The sequence below is a fragment of the Poromitra crassiceps genome (genome assembly GCF_964638095.1).
Source record: "Poromitra crassiceps genome assembly, chromosome: 12".
NCBI lineage: Eukaryota > Metazoa > Chordata > Actinopteri > Beryciformes > Melamphaidae > Poromitra > Poromitra crassiceps.
The window spans coordinates 21,729,381-21,749,060 of record NC_139632.1 but is presented as its reverse complement, the minus strand read 5'-3'; the positions used below and the strand labels follow the sequence as shown (position 1 = coordinate 21,749,060).

The following is a 19,680-nucleotide window of genomic DNA, read 5'->3' as shown; positions in this document are numbered from 1 at the left end:
CTGTTGTTTCTTTGGAGCAACTCTAGACCGCGCCATGAGGAAGGCTATCTCCCCTTTTTCGCCGAGACCCTCAGTCCTGAGATACGCCACCGCACCACATATGCCTGCTCGGATGCCTTGCAGAACACGTGGACCTCCTGTCTGCCGATGGGGGAGTCCAGGTCAGGGCTGGGATGGCCAGCGATCTGGGCTGAGAAGAAGGAAGGGGGGTCCGCCGCCCCAACGGCTGGTGGTGAGTGCGGGAAGGGGCTTTCCCCGCGTAATGTCGTCCGCCGGATCCTGGGCGGTATCCACATAGCGCCAGGTAGAGCATAGACGAGCCTTGCTACCTTGACAAGTCATGTTCTCAATTTGCCAAACACCGTTGTCTATCCAACCGCTGTGCGAGTGCCTAGCTGCCTTGAGGGATTCTTGTTGGCACCGTTGGGCCTCATCGGCTTGGTCGTCTAGCTGTTTACTCTATTCTAGATCTGCTTTGACTCGGCCTCAATCTCATGGCGGAGCTCTTCAAGCTCCAACTGCTTCATTCGCTCCTGCAGTATAACAAATTTGGCCTCGGAGAGACGCAGGTCTGCTTAGGAGAGGTGGTTCAGATGACCATCGTCATGCTCCTTGTCCGGGGAAAGTGCCGCTATCCTGCTTGAAGGAGCAATTTGTTGAGAAGATTCGTAGGACCTGAGATACCCTGGGCGAGTGCTCGGTACCCACAACAACCTGTGAGGTCCTTTACAGATTACAGAATTCCGTAGTCGTGTGATTTTAAATAAAAAAAGGATGGAAAAGCAGGAATCCATGGAATGTGGACACTTTACATCTCCCATAGCAGCCATTCATGGTTTGCCCTGCAGGGAGCTCCAGGTACACTTCGTCTCCCTGCAGCAGCTCCAGCACCACGGTGTTGCTGAAGGTGCTGATGTATTGGCCTTCCCTTCTCCCATTGGTGTCGGCCTGTGTGTTAAACATAATCTCCACGGCGTTCTTGAAGAGCTTCACTCCGGTGCAAGTGGTTTTGGTGAGGTAGCTGGTCACAGTGAATCCAAAATAGTATGTGCCTCTCACCGGTGCATGAAAGAAGCCTGTTCTACGATCGTACCCTCCTCCGGTGTTGGTGATGACATCATGAAAGATCAGTGTTTGTTCTTGGGAGAACGGTCCCACTGTCTCACGACGGCCCAGGGCGGTGAAAAACACTACGTGGTGCCGAGTCAGCTGGGTTCTCATAGCAGTTGGTATGTGTTTTTGAATGCACATGTTGGTGTGTGTTTTTGAATGCACATATACAACACACAATGGCACACACACCACAACCAGACAGACACACACCACAACAAAGAGCTTGAATTTCTTCTTCTTCTTTGAGTGCAGACTGCAGAGAATTTCAGATCCTGCTGAAGCTCTCTGATCGCTCTGCAGTAAGAAAGACTCACACAGGTTCTTCAACAACATGTCTGGCCTGTCAGAGCACCAATCATCCCTTTTATCCTCAGCATGGAAGGATTTATGACATCACTGATCACTGATGACATCACATGATGACATCACAATTCAGACATCACTGATGATGTCAGAATATGACAATAGGGTATGACATAATTAGTGATGATGTCACAGATGCGTTATGGATCCAATGATGGATCCAGACATCATGTCTGGCCCAATGATGTCTGGTGTGGTTCGTGGGCGTCAATTGCCCCAAGAACAGGCCTGATGGTGGGCCATTACGGAGCATTTTCTACAATGTGTCTTTTCAGGCCCATCACTCTCTGATGAGGCTCCAGGTGATTCTCACAGTAGGAGGCCATACACACCAGGCAGGACTTCTGGGCCTTCTGTTTGGACCCAGTGCATATGTCACAGGGAACCTCTCCTGGTTTGGCACATTGTTGGTCTGGGCAGCCGCTGGCTTTCATCTGAGCTGACTTTCTGAACTGAGCAGACATCTCAGAAAGTATTGACATGTAGCTCAGGTCTTCTCTTGAAACGCTTATTGCAGTTGGGACACTTGAACCAGTTATTAACATACCAGTGCTGAGTGATGCAGTTCTTGCAGAAGTTGTGTCCACATGGTATGGAGACTGGATCAGTGAATACATGCAGACAGATGGAGCACAGGAACTCCTCTTCCGATAGGAGACAGCTGGCGGCGGACATAGCTAGACACTGAGACCTAAAGTGAAAGTATGAAATAACATTGTTAAACAGGATTATCTTACTGAATAATAGCTTAAACAAATATTTAAGTTGCATTACATAAAATAAAATAAAATCTAGCTGCATAGCCCTTTTTCGAGTTATATATATATATATATTAGCTATAAAAGGCTTCAGCATTGGTTGTGGTTGCAGGTGGACAAACCCACTGAAAAAAGATTGACACCCGACCCAAAATTGTCCCAAAAATCCAGAAATGATAAAAATCCAGACAGAAGGCAGCAGGCTCTCTGCAGACTACAATGGGCCTAGATGTCTGTTTTTACGGCTTAGTTGAGATTCAACAAACATGCATGCTGCTAGCCTGCTCCATACATGTTGGCTAATCTTCCTGTTGGTTTAGACATGCGATAAACACTTTTTAAATGACTGGAAATTCCTTAGCTCTACTACTCTTTTTCACTAGAGTGCCTGAAACATCATTAGAACACGGCTCTCTTGAATACTCGATTCTGATTGGTCAATCAACAATATTCACCGGTCATTATTTCTCGACAACCGACCGCTGCTCTGCCACACCTGGATTAATCAGTTGATAAGAGCTTTTTGTCAGCAAGACACTACTAATTAGGCCAACCAGTTGCAGCTGTGGTGTCTTGTGTGCCAATTACGAATGAAACCGCTTTGTCGTTGAAAACGCTATTAAAATATCTATTTGAATAATTATTTTTGTCAGATTATTGAATGATTTAGTTGTAGGCCGTGTTCTAAGCGGGATAATGTATATTGAGGCGGTGATTACTGGGAAATAATGACCTTCAGGTGAACGATTAAGCCCTCCGCTGGCGCGTCGGGCTCAATCCACCTGTCGGTCATTATTTCCCCCGTAATCACCGCCTCAATATACATTATCCCTTACATATACCCTTTTCACGGGGGCCATTTTGTGTCGAAAAGGCATGATAAACACAGGTGCAAGGAAAACACTAATGAGGGTTTACAACTTCCATGATTGGAAGTGGCATGATTGGAATGGTCCCTGTGAAAAGGGTTTGTTGTTCCTCTTTTTGGAATTATTTTTCTCTACTGGCCACGGTGCTAATGGCGGGGAAATAATTTGAACAAAGTTAAGCTTCATTGAAATCTTGCCTGATACAAACTGAACACGGGAAATGTTCAAGTTTGTTATCACTCTCAGTTAAACACAGTAGAGTAGAGGTGATCTGCTATACTCACCTCAGCCTCCAGTGCTCCAGGTCTATATTTTCTTTGAAGAGAAACAGAGAACATGTTGCCAAAAACCGATTCACTGACAAAAACTGATTTGGCTCCGCGGGCGGGACCGCGCGCGCGCTGTCTGTATCGCTGTACGCGGGAGCGCGGTACAGCCTGTTCATGGTTCAGGGGCAAAGTCAATCAGCTAGTAGCAACAATAAGACTTTCGGTTGCCTTCAAAATAAACGACGTAATGTATGTTTTTAAAAGACACTGAAAAAGTGTTAGTTTCCACATTAAAACAATTCGCCTCAGGCTCGGTCTTTTTTCTTTGGAGAGAAATCGGATTAAAAAAAGGTATTGTCAAGGTCTCGCGAGAACGGCGCTACTAACGTGACGTCTCTCCCGGAACTTTTGCACGGACAGTTGTCCACCAGCGGACCCCTTTCCATGTTGCACAAAACAATGTAGGGATGATGGGATGGGGTGCTGTTGATGTTTTGTGGTTATTTCTGTCTCTGTGTTTTCTTTCGGCTTTTTGTGTTCACAAAATCACACTTCGCTTGCCGACGAGATTTGAAAAGTCTTGCGTTAATCTGTTGTTTCAGGATCTTATTCGATACGGGAAAACGAAACAAAACTTACGAGACAACCAGCTGCGTGTCTTTGATGTACCGAAAAGGTGACTGTTCGTTTAGGGCACAACCTGCAAACCTCTAGTAAAGGAACAATAAACGATGTAACGCTAGTTAACAGAGCTGCATTGTTTAATTTTGCTGTTTACCCCCCTCAAACCTTTAAAATCTCACTAGTGATTGATTGGCCGATCACGATTGAGTCATAGTAATGCTGCTTTTGTTTTTGTCCCAATCAGATGGTTCTGGCACTTCTATGCAGTCTCTGTAGGCTGGAATGGTCTTCTTCTGCTCCTGTCCCTTAACTTTACATTACAGAATCAGCCGTACCCATCATGGTTGACTGGCATATTGGGATTTTTGACAGGAGTGCCAAGGACTGACAGTCAAGGTAGGCTACACTCCCTGACCGTGCCTCTGCTCCATGGTGTTGAAGCTCAGTCCAATTCGAGCATGCTTTGGTCTATAATGTTCTTGCCTGTAGCTCCACAGGTGTCTGTGCTGCTGGTGCAGCTGCTGCTCTGGATCCACTCCCTCAGGAGGCTGTTGGAGTGTCTGCTTGTCAGTGTTTTCTCTGATGGGGCCATGCATATGGTCCAGTATGTTTTCGGCTTGGGATATTATGTCGTACTGGGGTTGACGGTCCTCTGCTCGGATCATCTAGGTGTTGGAAAAGGTGAGACTGAAATTAGTCCTCTCTGAATGTGTCTGGTGGTTATCTCTCTGTGGTGTTCATGTGTGTGCTGCTCTTTTCAGAGACTGGCACACTCCTGTCCCAGCTGGACTGGTTGCATGTGGCCAGCAGTGCGCTTTTCATCTGGGCCTCTCTGCTGCAGCACCGCTCCATTGTCCTGCTCGCCAGGCTGCGAACTGGAGATTCAGGTAAGGTTGTGCAGCTTGTCTCAGCTCAAATAAACACATACTAATACATACTAATCATGTGAACAGTAACATAAACCACTGCTGCAGAATAAAATGTAATGTCGCAATTAATTTTTCTGCCCCACAATAAGTATTGTGACATTTTCATATCAGGCTATATTGCATTTCAACATTTATCCCATCCCTATGGTGAAGTACCATACCATTTTTATTGTTATTTTTTTAACTTTGTTGGTCTGCTTATCTTTGTTCTTTTGTGGATATGATTATTGCTTTGGCTCTGTTCCTTGACTTTTATTTTGCAATCTAACATGCTGAACAAATAGCAAATATTCTCTCTAACCAATAGGGGTGGGAATCACCAGATGCCCACGATACAATACTAAAACGATACTTGAACCACGATACGATAGTATTGCGATATGCTAGTATTGCGATATATTGAATATTGCGATATTTCGATATATTGTCACTCCTAACTCCTTTTCCTACCTTTTCCTTGACCTCACCAGAAGTAAAACATGCAGTGCTGTTTTGTTTTTGCCCCACATGTAGGTTACATTATAAGATAAGATAAGATACTTTATTAATGCCACACAACAATCTTGGTGGTAATTGTTAGGTACAGCATGGTAGCTCAGCTTCAGTGCAAGAAGTAGACAAACAGACACAACACCATAAACATTACAGCACGCACAGAGAAACATCTTTGGACTCAATACGCCACTGCAGGCGAGGACTGCACCATCGGGCGCTTCGGGCAGATGCCCGGTGGCCTGGCATGGCCTGCATTTTTATTTATTTTTGGTGCAATATCGATACTTGGCATCCAAATATCGATACAATATCATCAGGCAAAATATCGCGATACTATGGTGTATGGATTTTTTCCCCCACCCCTACTAACCAACCATGTATCGTGTTGTTGGTGTGTTGCAGGAGCAGTGGAGACGCTGGCTCACAGAGTGCCACAGGGTGGCTGGTTCCAGCTGGTGTCATGCCCCCATTACTTTGCTGAGCTGCTCATCTACATCTCTCTGAGCTTGGTATTTGGAGGCCTTTCTCTCACCTGGTGGCTTGTGGTCATTTATGTGTTCTTCAACCAGGCGCTGGCCGCTCAGCTCTGCCATGAGTTTTACATCAGCAAATATGAATCGTACCCAAGGCATCGCAATGCATTTATACCTTTTCTACTGTGACTTATTCCTGTCTTTGGTGTCTCCGGTTATGCATTCCTAGTGGGAAAAGGCATACTGCTAACCAATTGTTAGAGTAGTGGGCTTGGGACCTGAAGGTGTAGCAGCAAATCCCCATGTGTGTAAAACTCCCCCCTTCCTCAACATCTACTGTCAAGGTGCTCTGTTGCATTGGATCTGCTCAGTGGCTGATTTGCAACCCTCTCATTCGATACTCATGTCAGCTCCATCGTTAAGACCATGTTTTTCCCTCTCTGTAACATAGCCAAAATCAGACAGTGCCTCTCTCCCCCCGCTGCTGAATCCCACATCCATGCCTTCATCTTCTCCCGCCTAGATTACTGCAATTCCATCCTCACCGGCATCAGCTCTTGCTCCATCCATAGACTCCAGATGGTTCAAAACTCAGCCGCCCGTCTGCTCACAAACATCCGGTCCCGGTACCACATCACACCTGTCCTCCATTCTCTCCACTGGCTTCACATCAAACAACGCATCAACTTAAAATTGGCCCTCCTCATCTTCACAGCCCTCCATAAACTGGCACCTCCCTACCTGACTGACCTCCTCCTTCCTCTGCAGCTTTCGGCAATCAAGCCTTCTCCAGAGCAACCCCCTCCCCCAGCCCGTCTGAGACTCACCCTGATTCACCATTTTCAAATCGTGCCTAAAAACCTACCTGTTCTCCCAGTCATACAACCTCCCCTACCCATAACCACATCTACCGCCAATCTCTGCTCCCTCTCTCCTCTCCCCTTTTGCCTGCCCGGCCTGTCTCCCTCCCACCCCCCCTATGTATCCATGTATCCCTGCTTACTTTCACTATATGGTTCTATCTGTTGTTCCCTCTTACTCATTTCTCATTGTTTGTTTTATGTCGACTCATATTGTCAGTGTCTTTGGGTCATTGAAAAGCTCTTTATAAGTTACATGAATTACTATTTATTATTATTATTATTACAAGACTGATTGTACTGGATGGGTCCCAGGTGTGAACCTGCATGAATGTGATGCACATATGTGCTGCTCAACAACACTCTTGCCAGCTTAAATATATGTTTGAAAGTGATTGCTCAGGAATTGCTGTGAGGATACGGGGAGGAAAGTAACTGCAAATATCTTATTCATATTGCAGACAACCTCCATTCATTTTCCCTCTGACAAATACAAATTAATCTGTCATGAATAACTAACTGCATTAACTACAACATATCACAGTTGTTGTAATTAAATATTACAATTACATCCAATAAAGGAAGATTGTCTGGAATACCTTTTGTGTTTAATTACTGTCTATATACACTATAATAACATTTTCTTTAAAATTTCCTGAGCTTTTAACACAATCACCAGAGAGCGAAATAAAGTGAAATGTTGCGTTAATTGTAATGATATCCATTATGCATTGTTCCATGTTGAAATGTAACTGACATGCAGTAATTATAATAATTATATATTTGAATGTAATTTGTTTCATATACATAGGCTATTAATTGTAAAATTGCCACTACAAATTATTCTAGAGTTGACACGTGTCAGAGGGCACACTATCTCATGCCTTTTGGTTCTGCCCTTCATTAATGGGATTTTGGGCCAGAATATTTGACTGATAGGGTTAGGGTTAGGGAGGCAGAACTCGCCATCTTCGGCTGCTCAGAGACCTCTCTGAATTTCCCTACAGCTGTGCAACAATCACTGACACTTGGGACAACTGTCACCATAAGACTCATTCTGAAGGAATGGAAGTCCTCTTCACCTTCTTTTCAGGTGTGGCTGATGGACATGATTACAGATGGAGAGACTCGCGTCCCTGAGAACCGACTCGCTTAAAAGGTTCTCAACGATCTGGTACCCATTTTTGGCCTACTTTGACAACATTAAGAATGACAAGTGACTGAGGTTAGGGGCGATGGATGGCTTGCCCGGCTGGTGTCTCATTTACCCTGCTAGCCGGGCGCTTCTCGCTCATACTGAGCATTAGCGCCCGGGGAACCCACGGCGCATTTCCAATCAAACCGCTGCACCGCTCTCGTGTCTAGGTATTAAAACCAACCCTTACCTGAGCCAGAAACTTGAAGTGAAGACGCTATCCGATGCCCAACATCCTCTTCTTTTAAATAAATATAGTTGCCGCTTCCAAATTGTTGCATAAAATCCACTTTTCTGTCTTTGAAAAACCAAAAATCATTAATCTGGAGCAAGCCGGAAATACGACTCACTGTTTACTCACTAATGCCCCCCACACTTCCGAAATGGTTTTGCAACTTGCTTGGCCCAAACGCAGAAATGTAGTTGCAATACCATTTCGGAAGTGTGGGGGGCCTTAGTGAGTAAACAGTGAACTCGTATTTCCGGGTTGCTCCAGGTGAATGATTTTTGGTAGAAAAGTGGATTTTATGCAACAATTTGGAAGCGGCAACTGTATTTATTTAGAAGAAGAGGAGGTTTGATTGGAAATGCGTCGTGGGTCCCCGGGCGCTAATGCTCAGTATGAGCGAGAAGCGCCCGGCTACTAGGGCTAGCACTGCAGAGTAAGTGTCTCGCTGGCCAGCCTCCTCTCCTTTCCGTCCGAGGAGTCTGGCGCTGCAGGTCTCCATAGTGGGATTGCGATGGGCGGCGCTTAGCGGCAGTGCCCTTGGAAAATAGTTTCAAACAATCCAACTTGCCGTTTTCAGCATGTAGCAACGAGCTAGTGTAGGTTTCTGCCGTTAGCTTTCTAGCTAGTTAGCGTTGTTGTTTTCACTGCGGCGGCAGGGCACTATTTAGAGCGACACACAGGGAGGAGGGAGCGGAAGCCGCTCTGATTGACATGGTCGGAGCCAATGACAGAGCTTGTAATAAGCCGGGAGTGGACATCCGGCTGCCACCGAAACAGTCGCTCAAATGGGAGAGCAGAGTAGAGCAGGGGAGGGTTTATCCCAGTTATGGAGACCTGCGGCGCCAGACTCCTCGGGCGGAAGGGAGAGGAGGCTGGCCAGCGAGACTCGTGTCTCATGGACCCCTTGTGAGGGAGCCCATGCACTTATAATCTATTACAAACATATAAGCACCTTATGCGGCTGATGGCACCATGTTGTAATGTTGAATGCTGATGTATGTCTTTCTTTCATTCTTTTCCTGTGTCTCAGCTTGTTTGTCTTGTTCGTATAGTCTATAAAAAAATAAATATTGGAAAAAAAAAATCTAGAGTTGAGAAAGTGTATTGCAAATATTGAGTAGCCAAAGTACAATTGCACTTTACAGTAGTGAGTAGTGACAGACTGGATTGGACTTTGAGCCCTTTTATCTTGAAATTAAATACTAGTAAAAACCACCCACCCGAACCGTGTCGTGTGGCTTATCATGTGATAACTTGACTGTTCATTAGTGGATGTTTCCCTTGTTTCTGCACGTCTTTCAAGCATGATAACAGTTCCATTACATTTATTATTGATAGCGAGACTAGCCAATCACTATAATGTACAGTCTATACGTCAGCGTACGAAATCCACGTAATTCTTTCGACGAGCCAATCACTTCGCTGGTTTGCTCCTCATTGAGGAAGCAAGTTTCCACCTTCCATTGAGTTTGGATCGGGGACACAACAGCTCCTGGAATTGTGCAGATTGCTAATATGAAGTTAGCCAAAATGTTCTGCTAATGAGATCAAGTAAATCGCGGGTCCGGGACACAGTTTCAATTGGCACGTAAACTGCGTCCCTTCAGTGTTCTGAAAGCGTCTCGTCTCGCTGTGTTGAAATGCCTCTCATTGTCGGCGGAGGAGATTCACGGGCTGATAGGAAAGTGATGTGTGTTCTGTTCCCCCTCGCTGCCGTGTTGTGTTTGTCGCTCGGAGTTGCGGGCATCCCAGAGGAACACAAAGCGGTCCAGGAGCAGCCCCCACAAGAGCTACAACAAGCGGTGAGTGGGTTAACACCGGTGTGGCTTGCATCCTTGTCGGTACAAATATATTTTTGACTTTGCTGACTAGCGCTTCCTCCTGACCTAAGCTAGCAACACATGCTAAGTGAAGATGTGTCGTGTTCCGGGGTTGACCCCGAGTCTGCGGGAGTAGACGGTCCTTTAAAAAGCCAAATATTTGAAGGAATGTTAACACATTCCCTGCCAACAACGTATGAACACGTTTTCAGAATCCAGCTGTTCCCTGCCAACAACGTGTTTACACGTTTTTGGCATCGATTTTTTTTTTTTGACGGTGGGTTGTGCATCTAAGCCTTTTACATCTCTTATATAATTATTGGAGCCACCGAACGTTTACAACCCATTCCACCGACCCACTAAGTGGCAACAGTGCTCTCCTCGCTAGAGAAAGGAAAGCATTTTTTTAACTTGTCAAGCCATTCTCAGCCCAGCCATTCTCCTTTTCGCGCTGATTGCTGGCGATGCGGGATTGCAAATTTACATAATAGATTCAGCCGATCTACTATGATCGGGTGATAGATAACAGGTGGAGGAACACACTTTGAAACACGCAGCATAAATATGACCAGAATCGCAAAAGCTTCTCTCAACCAAAACTCCAAACGAGCGAGTCCACCCCGACTTCCTCAAACAGCGGCCGTGCAGACAGGCCAGACAGGCACAGGAGAGCAGCAAAGCACTGACTGGTGACAAGCTTGTCCGCCCACGGAGGGCGGAGTTGAAGCAACTCGAGAGGATGGAGAGAGAGAGAGAGAGAGAGAGAGAGAGAGAGAGAGAGAGAGGGAGGGAGAGCGAGAGGGAGGGAGAGAGAGAGAGAGAGCGAGAGGGGGAGGGAGAGAGAGAGAGAGAGAGCCAAAAATGAATGGTTAAAGTGACAGTTCCATCCAATTTCACAAAAAGCCGTTTATCTCTGAATATTCTTTTTCACGCTAAAACCATGCTGTATTCAACTGCTAATGCTTACATAACTACTAACTCTACAAACTAACTCTTTTAGACAGAGAAAGTACACATTCTATTAGTACTTTTGAGATATTGTATGTTCACAAACTCCAAGCTGAAACGAATCCTCGGCTCTTATAAAATGAGCCATAATCCTCAAAAAACGGCTTGGCAGAAGCTATCTACAGCAAAAAAAAACGTCTGGCAGTCAATGTGTTAAGAGGGTATATATAACACGCGTTCAGGTGTTTCCACCAACTAGTGAACTCTGCACGTTGACGTCCTAGGATTTGTTGACATATCACGTTAAGTGTGCAAGCAAGTGGTGTTCTTTATGTCTTGTTCTTAAATAAACTCTTTGGAACCGGTGGTAATGCTCAACTGTACCTCACCCATAACACGTTTCATTCAAATCAATTAATAAAACAAACTAAGTTATACTCTGTTTTTCTTCACAGAAAGTGCCAAGTCCCCATCCCATTGGGCCAGTAGTTAGTGAAGATGACTCCAGCAAAGGAAACCTGGGCTTCATCCATGCCTTTGTGGCTGCTATCTCTGTCATCATTGTCTCCGAGTTGGGAGACAAGACGTTCTTCATTGCAGCCATCATGGCTATGCGTTACAACCGTTTCACCGTGCTGGCAGGAGCTATCCTGGCACTGGGCCTCATGACGTGCCTCTCTGGTTGGTAGAGATAAGTGTTTGGTCCAGTACATGTCTATTATATGAAGTTGCCCCTCCCTCTCTTGCTGAAGTTGTCATTGCTGTTTCTTCCAGTGTTGTTTGGCTATGCCACCACCATCATCCCCAGAATCTACACGTACTACGTGTCGACCGCTCTGTTTGCCATCTTTGGTGTGCGCATGCTGAGAGAGGGGCTGCGAATGAGTGCAGATGAGGGCCAGGAGGAGCTGGAGGAGGTGCAGGCGGAGATCAAGAAGAAGGACGAAGAGGTACAGATTGGTGCTAAAGGAGAGACGTTAAATTTTTAGACCTACTTGTATTGTCCTGTCACAGCTGCAGAGAACCATGAAGCCTGTGCATTTTTTGTATGCTAAAATGTCATGTTAACTTCCTTAATCTGGGTTCTCTTCCTGACAAAGCTTGCACGACTTCTTTTTTGTTTGCGCCCAACACTGAGTCAAGTCAAGTCAAGTCAAGTTTATTTGTATAGCACATTTCATACACAGAGGCAATTCAAAGTGCTTCACACAAAATGGTTGACAGGAAAATAAAAGAAAAGAAGAGAGTAAGATGGACATTTAAAAGCATGAGTGTCATAAACAGAGTCCTAGCAGTTTATAACTGTATAACCAGTTTATAAAAGTATGCTGCTGTGCAGGTTCAGGATAGTCTTAACTGACGTTGACCTTGTAGAATGCATCTCGATAAAGTTAAGTTAAGTTATCCTTTATTTATCCCCATGGGGAAATTCATCCTCTGCATTTGACCCATCCTCTACTAGGAACCTTCCTAGAACTAGGAGCAGTGGGCAGCCGCAGCGCAGCGCCCGGGGACCAACCCCAGCTCTTTCGCCACTGCCTTGGTCAGGTGCACCGGCAGGAGTATCAACCCTAACATACATGTCTTTTGATGGTGGGAGGAAACCGGAGCACCCGGAGAAAACCCACACAAACATGGGGAGAACATGCAAACTCCACACAGAAAGGACCTGGGACGGACCGGGGGGTGTCAGCATGATTTAAAACGTGAAATGTAAAATTGAATGGACTCAGAGTTCATACAATACTACTACATACTTAAATTGTTGAAATTTCTTTCCCAGGCTGTTGTCGTTCCATCAAGGCAAAGGGAGGCTACTTTAACAAATCTAAAATATAAGATATTTTTCGTGTGTCTTGTATCATAGTTTTGATGTCTTTACTATTATTCTAAAATATGGAAAGTAGTACAAATGTGGTGTGTCTACTTGTTTGACTTGTAGTGTAGCTATGGAAATATTCCAAAAGTTCCCACACCTAAATTATTCATACACAGACATCAAGCAACCTTTATTGATCTAACCTATTACTTGATACTAACAATGTCACATCACTACATCAAGAGATTTTTGTCCACAGTTTTAGTCAAATCGCTCTGTCTCGGGCCCTCTGTGCAGCGCCAGCGATCTAAACTGGCTAACGGGACTCCGGATGTGGAGGATGGATTGGGGACGACCTTGCCTCAGGCAAAGTGGCACAACTTCATCTCACCCATCTTCCTCCAAGCCCTCACCCTGACCTTCGTCGCAGAGTGGGGGGACCGCTCCCAGCTGACCACCATTATTCTGGCCGCCCGGGAGGTTTGTCAGGCATTTCCATAGGTTACAAGACATATCATGTAATTTTATAGTACACTGAGTACCCCCTCGCCCCAGACTTTTTAATACACTGATAAATAAATCAACATGCAAGGCAATATTTCACATGTGCATTTTGTTTGGCACTGATATAGAAAATGTATACGAGTACATTAAATTATTGTTTGTCTGAATAAAGAGGCTAATGTGATTAAAATGTTCTATATCAGGCACCAACAATAAAATATTTTGTTTTATTTTTTTGTTTATTCCCAGGATCCATTTGGAGTTGCAGTGGGTGGTACACTTGGACACTGTCTCTGTACAGGACTGGCTGTGGTTGGAGGAAGAATGATTGCCCAGAAAATATCTGTCAGAACTGGTAAGATGTTTATTTATTGAACAGATCTATTTGAGCGATTCCATAAAATGTTATACATTCTGGTTGTATTTCTTGTAGCAGCAGGCAACTTCGAAAGAACTCTGAACTCTCCAAAGATCCTCTGAGAAGACTTGCTTAAACCTCCCTAGATCTTTAAAAATAATGGTTATGTCTTACAAATCAACCCATAATTTCTATACAAATGTGCTCAATTGTGAATTTTTGTTTTGTTTTGTTTCCTTAGTTACAATCGTTGGAGGGATTGTTTTCCTGGCGTTTGCCTTCTCCGCCCTTTTCATCAAGCCAGATGCTGGATTTTAATTGGATGAAAGACTTTCAGGTTCATTTTGTACATAACTGTAAAGTTCCATTTAGTTTCTGTATAGAGGCTGTAGTTTTGACTCCATATGTGTGCAAAGGAAACATGTGTTCTCCTCACAAGGTGTGTGAGAGAGAGAAGACTGGAGTGTTTCTGATTATTGCCCTCTTTCCCCACAAGCATAAATACTGCATGTCAGAATAGTCTGACATACTTCCCTCATACTCAGCCCTAGCAGTAAGGTACTGGATCAGTTTAGATGTATTTTCTATGCCTTTATTGTTGTTTTTTATGTTGATTGGTTTATTTTGCCTATTTAGCATGAGCCCAGGTGCGGTGAGGTGACTGCCTTGAATCCTGCCCAGGAAAGGGAAGCTACTGTAGCTGAGCTCGCCTGGGTAAACCCAGCCTCCACGTGACCTCAGCCATGTAGAAACTTACACTACAGACATAGTCTGTGACGTCACGTTGAAGGCTGGGTTCACCCAGGCTATAGCTGAGCTACTACCAGCTGCCACAGTTTTCTCAGAATATATACAACACTTGTGGCTGGTATTATTTAGTTATCTATTTCACCATGCTCTTTCTGATGACCCTTACACTATCCAAATTTTCTGGGAAAAGGAAATGTGACTTTGTGTTATGAATTTAAAATCTCACAAGATCTAAATAATTTACCATACTCCAGATGTACGAGATGATATCACGTGTATTTCCTGCTGTGAGGAAACCACTATAGATTGTGCCAGTTATCACAATTACGGGGATCTGAAAACAATAGGAATCCCTGCAGAAGTAATTGAAATCATTCTTTATGTTAATCCTGTTTCATTGCCGACACACAGGCAGTCTTTTAATTGAGACCTGGACCACTAAGTCACGCCTTTATTTAAAGTGGTTTGTATTTATTTACAGAGTTAGAGCATTTTTGTTTTGTTTGTTTTTCAGCATAAGTACTGTAGACAAAGAAAGGGTGGTAAAGGTCACTATAAACAAGGAATGCGAATATTTTTTAAGTAAACAGGGTGATGCTACATTGTCAATATTTGACAGGCTGTGCCCAGCTGTGAAACACATCTGAATTCTGTTTGTGATACAGATGTTCATTTGTTGAAATGCATAACTAAAATGCTCAATAAAACATGTTTCATGTGTTATGATTGCTAAGCCGATTACTTGTTCTCAAAAACCATGTTTGGACATCCTACTAACCAAAATCAAGTACGCGATTTAACAGCACACCTCAGACATTTCATAGTTTTATTTTTGAATTTAGGGGGAGCAAATGAGGATACATTTGCTTGAAAAGGTTCTGTTATGTTTAATTCATAAATGGTCTGGCTCAAAAAATAAATGGATGACTGCACACTTCTTGCAGTGACATGCACCTGTGAGTGAAGGGCCTCTAGTGTTTTTATGCTGTTCCTTCTTGAATTAGTATTGGGCTTGGTTTATTAAACAATTTTAACAAACATACTCCAAGACCAGTTGGCCTATTTCACATTTGTACAAATGGAATGTTTGTTTTTAGTTCAATTTCTGATTGACAGCGGAGTATAATTCTGTTCGGTTGGGCGAACTTGGTAAATGGTAAAATGGCCTGCGTTTATATAGCGCTTTTATCCAAAGCGCTTTACAGTCAGTAGGTACATTCACCCATTAACACACCGATGGCGGCAGGCTACCACGCAGGGTGCTGGCACACCAACGGGAGCAATTTAGGGTTCAGTGTCTTGCCCAAGGACACTCCGACATGCAGACTGGAGGAGCCGGGAATCGAACCACCGACCTCTTTTATCCAAAGCGATTAGTGGATGACCCGCTCGACCTCCTGAGCTACAGCCGCCCCAACTTCAAAGCGCAGGAGCCTTACAATGTGTTTATCCTTCAAGTAAACAGCAGGTGGCAGTAGCTGGTGTGAAGAATGTGATTTTAGCCCTTATATGCTTCCCTTGACATTTAACAATGTCAGGTGCTTCTGCTGCCAAGTGTGCTGTGTTGATCAATTTCATGAGCCAAACAAGAACGCCACACAAATATTAAATGAAAGTGGAGAGAACACCAATAGACATTCAGAGTTTCTAGTGTGTACATCAGAACTACAGAACATTTAACATAATTTACCATGTCCCTCCACTATGGCATTCAATCTGGAGTTTACCCTCTGGTTGGATACAAAACATTCTCCCTCGTCTTTTTTCTGACATGTTTTTGTGAGTTGGAAATTATTGACTGGATACACAACTTCTGAAAGCCAAAACTGACAGTTTGTGTCCTTACCAAAATGATCAAAATGAACATTGCGTGGTCTTTTAATAGTGTCAACCAATTTTCTTTGCCAGCATGAATTCAAATGGCTTAATTTGCAAGTAAAGAATTGATACCGATTTTAACACTGAATCACAACTCAGAAAAATAGTATATAACCATTGAATTTAACACAAAGTCAGTGCGTCTTTGCAGAAGCCCATATGATAACCATCTTTATCTGGGGGAAATTATTTCAATGGACTTTGTGTGTGTGTCACAGTTTGTTTGGATCCTTCATTTGTAGTTAGAGCATTATGGTCTTTGCACATTAAACAGTGGTGCAATTACAGTGTTTGACGTCATACATATCTATATGAGCTAAATGAGGTCTATTTTGACCATAGAAAAATAAGATTCTATTATTTACTTTGATATCCTATCATACATTGTGCAAAGTCCTCCACAGCTATATGTCTCTTCATGCAAAGTACTTAGGTTATTGATATTAATATTTAATTACATTCATTTAGGTATTGCACTACCTATCCCACTCCAGAATATGCTCTGTGTGCAGCACAGATTCATTTGATACAGGAGGACCACTCAACAAGTCAGTGCCACATTGATCGTTAAAGTACAAGTAAAGGGATGTATGACTATGGTGCCTTATGTAAGTGTTGATATGCATTGTAGCACCACAACACATTTGAAATGAGAGGTTGCGTAAGAGCTCCAGATTAGATCCAACGCACCACAGCTACCCGACCAGCAGGAGACACCATTTGCTTAACAAACCAGAGATAGCAAGTAGTGAGTGATGGAAATTTGAACAATGGGTGAATGAGCTGGCTTTGCTCCAACATATTGTAACATTGACACTGGTTATGCTGTGTGTCCAACTGTAGGCTGACAACAGACAGAACTACATTTACCATAGTGCTATATTTTGTGCAACCAACAATTTGATATGGATACATGAACAACTTCCACCAACAGGACTCACAACTCAAGGCAACATGCAAACCACTTTTAACAAAAATAACAATAATCCAATTACATTTTTAGTATGTGCTGCCACCTAATGCAATTGATTGTCAATACATTTATATTTAGTGGGAATGGGATTAATCTCCTCTTTAACCGGTAAAGTGACCATCACACTAAATCAACATTCCATATCAAAAGTGCAATTCTACAGTGAACTGCATATTGAGACAATTAGTGGAGAGGTCTCTTGCTTCACCAAAACATTTGTCTCATCATATAACCAGCCAACCAAGTGGCAGTCCATTGACAAATGCAAGGGAAGTGCATGCTGTATAATCCAAGGAATAGCTGTGATGAACCACATGTAGACTTCACTCTTACATCAAAGCAACAGAGCCAATTAGTTGAGAGAATTGAATCAAAAGTAAACCCATTTTCTACATATTAAAGCACATAGCTAGTATCTCTGCTTGGGGCATATCACATAAAGGAAACAGCAGCTGTTACATGTGATACTGTAGATAACTTGTCTTCTGACAGACCCAAATGGAGCCACATTCACACATCAGAAAGGCTATTTGTGTGTGCAAACTATTGGGCCCACTATCCCCAAAGCAGTAAGCACCAAGCACCAAGCAAAGAGTTATAATTAGCATTGCTCCAGTGCTTCACAAGGCTGACAACTTATAAGACCACAGACTCCGTCCAAATCTGACACACATTAGCAGACTGAAAGAAGACAATCTATAACTGATTACAACAAAGAATGAACCTAAGTTACAGTTACAGCTGCTTCCTCTGGGAACATGTCCAAATTATATCCTTCCATCCAAGAAGGTAACCTTTCCATTTTTACAGAGCAGACATGACTGAAGATCAGATTTATGAATATTGGACTAACAGATTTGTAACACATTTTCCAAAGACAAGCAGCAGTAAATACACCATTGCCATGGTTTTTGGTAACTGGTTGTCTTGAGCATGGTACAAAGGGCCCGGGGGTTGGTGTGGGAGGGTTGACAATGACGGCGTGAGAAGTTGCAAGGTACCAGATATTGCATATTGCATAACTAGATACAGTATACAGTACGCATGTGGGCTCACCTCCTTAAGTGTTGGCTCTGGAGCCAAACTCCTTGACAGGGGGTAGTCTCTCCCCTACTCTTAGGAGTTGTCCACATTAAGAGGCACAAGGCGGGTGTGTGACTCAAATCCCTGGCTGGATGCCGTACATCTGGGCATTTCTCCCAGTCCCAGTGGATGAAAGGGTTGCCGTAGCACTTTCAAAGAGGAAAACTGACTGCTGTTTGTGCATACACCTAACAGCAGTAAAGAGTATGCAGCCTTCTTTGATATGGTGAGGATATGGGTGCTGGAGAAGACTCCATCAGCCTACTGGGAGACTTTATTACTCACATTGGCAACAACCAACTGGGATACTTTGAAGGGTGTAATTGGAAGGAATGGCTTCCCTGATCTAAAGCAGAGTGCTGTATTATTGGGCTCGTCATGGATTTCCCATGAATGAAAAGCATGTTGAAACATGAGGAGGTGCATGAGTGTACATGGTACCAGAGCACCTTGCAACAAAGGCTGATGGCGACGCTTTATTGTCATTTCAGAGGCCATTATGTTCACTCAGGTGACGAGAGTGGTTGAGCTGTCAATTGATGAGCATCTGGTGGTGAGTTGGATCAGATGGCAGGAGAGGCTGCCGGATATGCCTGGTGAGCCTGATGCAACTCAAAGCGGGAAGCATCAAAAATAGAGTGGGAAGGTATTTTTAGCAGATAGCCGCTTCTGGACTGCGCCGGGTCTGGTGGAAAAACAAGCATTCACTAGACTGGCTGTGACCAGCTCCAGCGGCCGCCTGGCGGCCGTAACGCAACACAGATGTTCCCGGTGGAATCTGCCCATAAGGGTAGTGAGGGTTTGCTGGGAATGCCTGGTGGAGGATTCTGCCCAGAAAGATTTAAACTTTCACTTCTGAGCAAGCTTCTCCTGTATCCTGGTGGAGGAGGGACATGGAGTCAGAATGGACACTATTAAAACCCTGTGTCATGGAAACTGCTGCAAGGAGCTGTGAGTGGCCAGAGGGTGGGGTCAGTGCATTTCATAGTGGCTGGTGAGGGGGGCTGTCAAGCAGGAGGGGGTGATTTTCTGGGCCTGGATGGCACATGGGACACAGGTGCCATCCAGCCCATCTCCTTGGCAGAGTTCACTAGGGGAGTTAGAAAGCTCCTCAGTGGCAAAGTGATGGGGTGTGGACAAGGTCTGTCTTGAAATGCTGAAGGCTCTGGATATTTGTGAGCAGTTATGGTTGACTTGACACATCACTTTAATGTTGGATTCTGGGAACAGTTCCTTTGTATTGGAAGGGATGGGTGGTGTGTTCAAACTATCAATGGATCACACTGCTCAGCAACTCTGGTAAAGCCTATGACAGGGTGCTAGAAAGGAGACTGGCCGATTGACGAACTTCAGATTCAGGAGAAACAACG

General features: G+C 44.1%; 2 protein-coding genes across 2 annotated transcripts; both read left to right on the top strand.

Annotated features, from left to right (window-relative positions):
- The first annotated feature begins 4,276 nt into the window (after window positions 1-4,276).
- srd5a3 (steroid 5 alpha-reductase 3) lies at window positions 4,277-7,267 on the top strand. Its single transcript, XM_083648405.1, has 4 exons — window positions 4,277-4,392; window positions 4,486-4,677; window positions 4,758-4,883; window positions 5,823-7,267. Exons 2-4 carry the CDS (start codon window positions 4,587-4,589, stop codon window positions 6,080-6,082), a joined length of 477 nt encoding a protein of 158 aa, XP_083504531.1. The 5' UTR covers window positions 4,277-4,392; window positions 4,486-4,586; the 3' UTR covers window positions 6,083-7,267.
- Window positions 7,268-9,658: 2,391 nt separating this feature from the next.
- On the top strand, window positions 9,659-15,087 carry tmem165 (transmembrane protein 165). Its single transcript, XM_083646984.1, has 6 exons — window positions 9,659-9,979; window positions 11,401-11,626; window positions 11,720-11,895; window positions 13,062-13,244; window positions 13,518-13,623; window positions 13,868-15,087. Exons 1-6 carry the CDS (start codon window positions 9,818-9,820, stop codon window positions 13,942-13,944), a joined length of 930 nt encoding a protein of 309 aa, XP_083503110.1. The 5' UTR covers window positions 9,659-9,817; the 3' UTR covers window positions 13,945-15,087.
- Window positions 15,088-19,680: the final 4,593 nt, after the last annotated feature.

Excerpts from the sequence above, each read along its gene's own strand:
- tmem165 (XM_083646984.1), top strand. The coding sequence starts at position 9,818 with ATGCCTCTCATTGTCGGCGGAGGAGATTCACGGGCTGATAGGAAAGTG. Across the intron at positions 9,980-11,400 it reads CACAAGAGCTACAACAAGCG|AAAGTGCCAAGTCCCCATCC; the intron begins GTGAGTGGGTTA and ends TTTTCTTCACAG. Across the intron at positions 11,896-13,061 it reads TCAAGAAGAAGGACGAAGAG|CGCCAGCGATCTAAACTGGC; the intron begins GTACAGATTGGT and ends CCCTCTGTGCAG.
- srd5a3 (XM_083648405.1), top strand. The coding sequence starts at position 4,587 with ATGCATATGGTCCAGTATGTTTTCGGCTTGGGATATTATGTCGTACTG. Across the intron at positions 4,678-4,757 it reads TCATCTAGGTGTTGGAAAAG|AGACTGGCACACTCCTGTCC; the intron begins GTGAGACTGAAA and ends TGCTCTTTTCAG. Across the intron at positions 4,884-5,822 it reads GCTGCGAACTGGAGATTCAG|GAGCAGTGGAGACGCTGGCT; the intron begins GTAAGGTTGTGC and ends GGTGTGTTGCAG.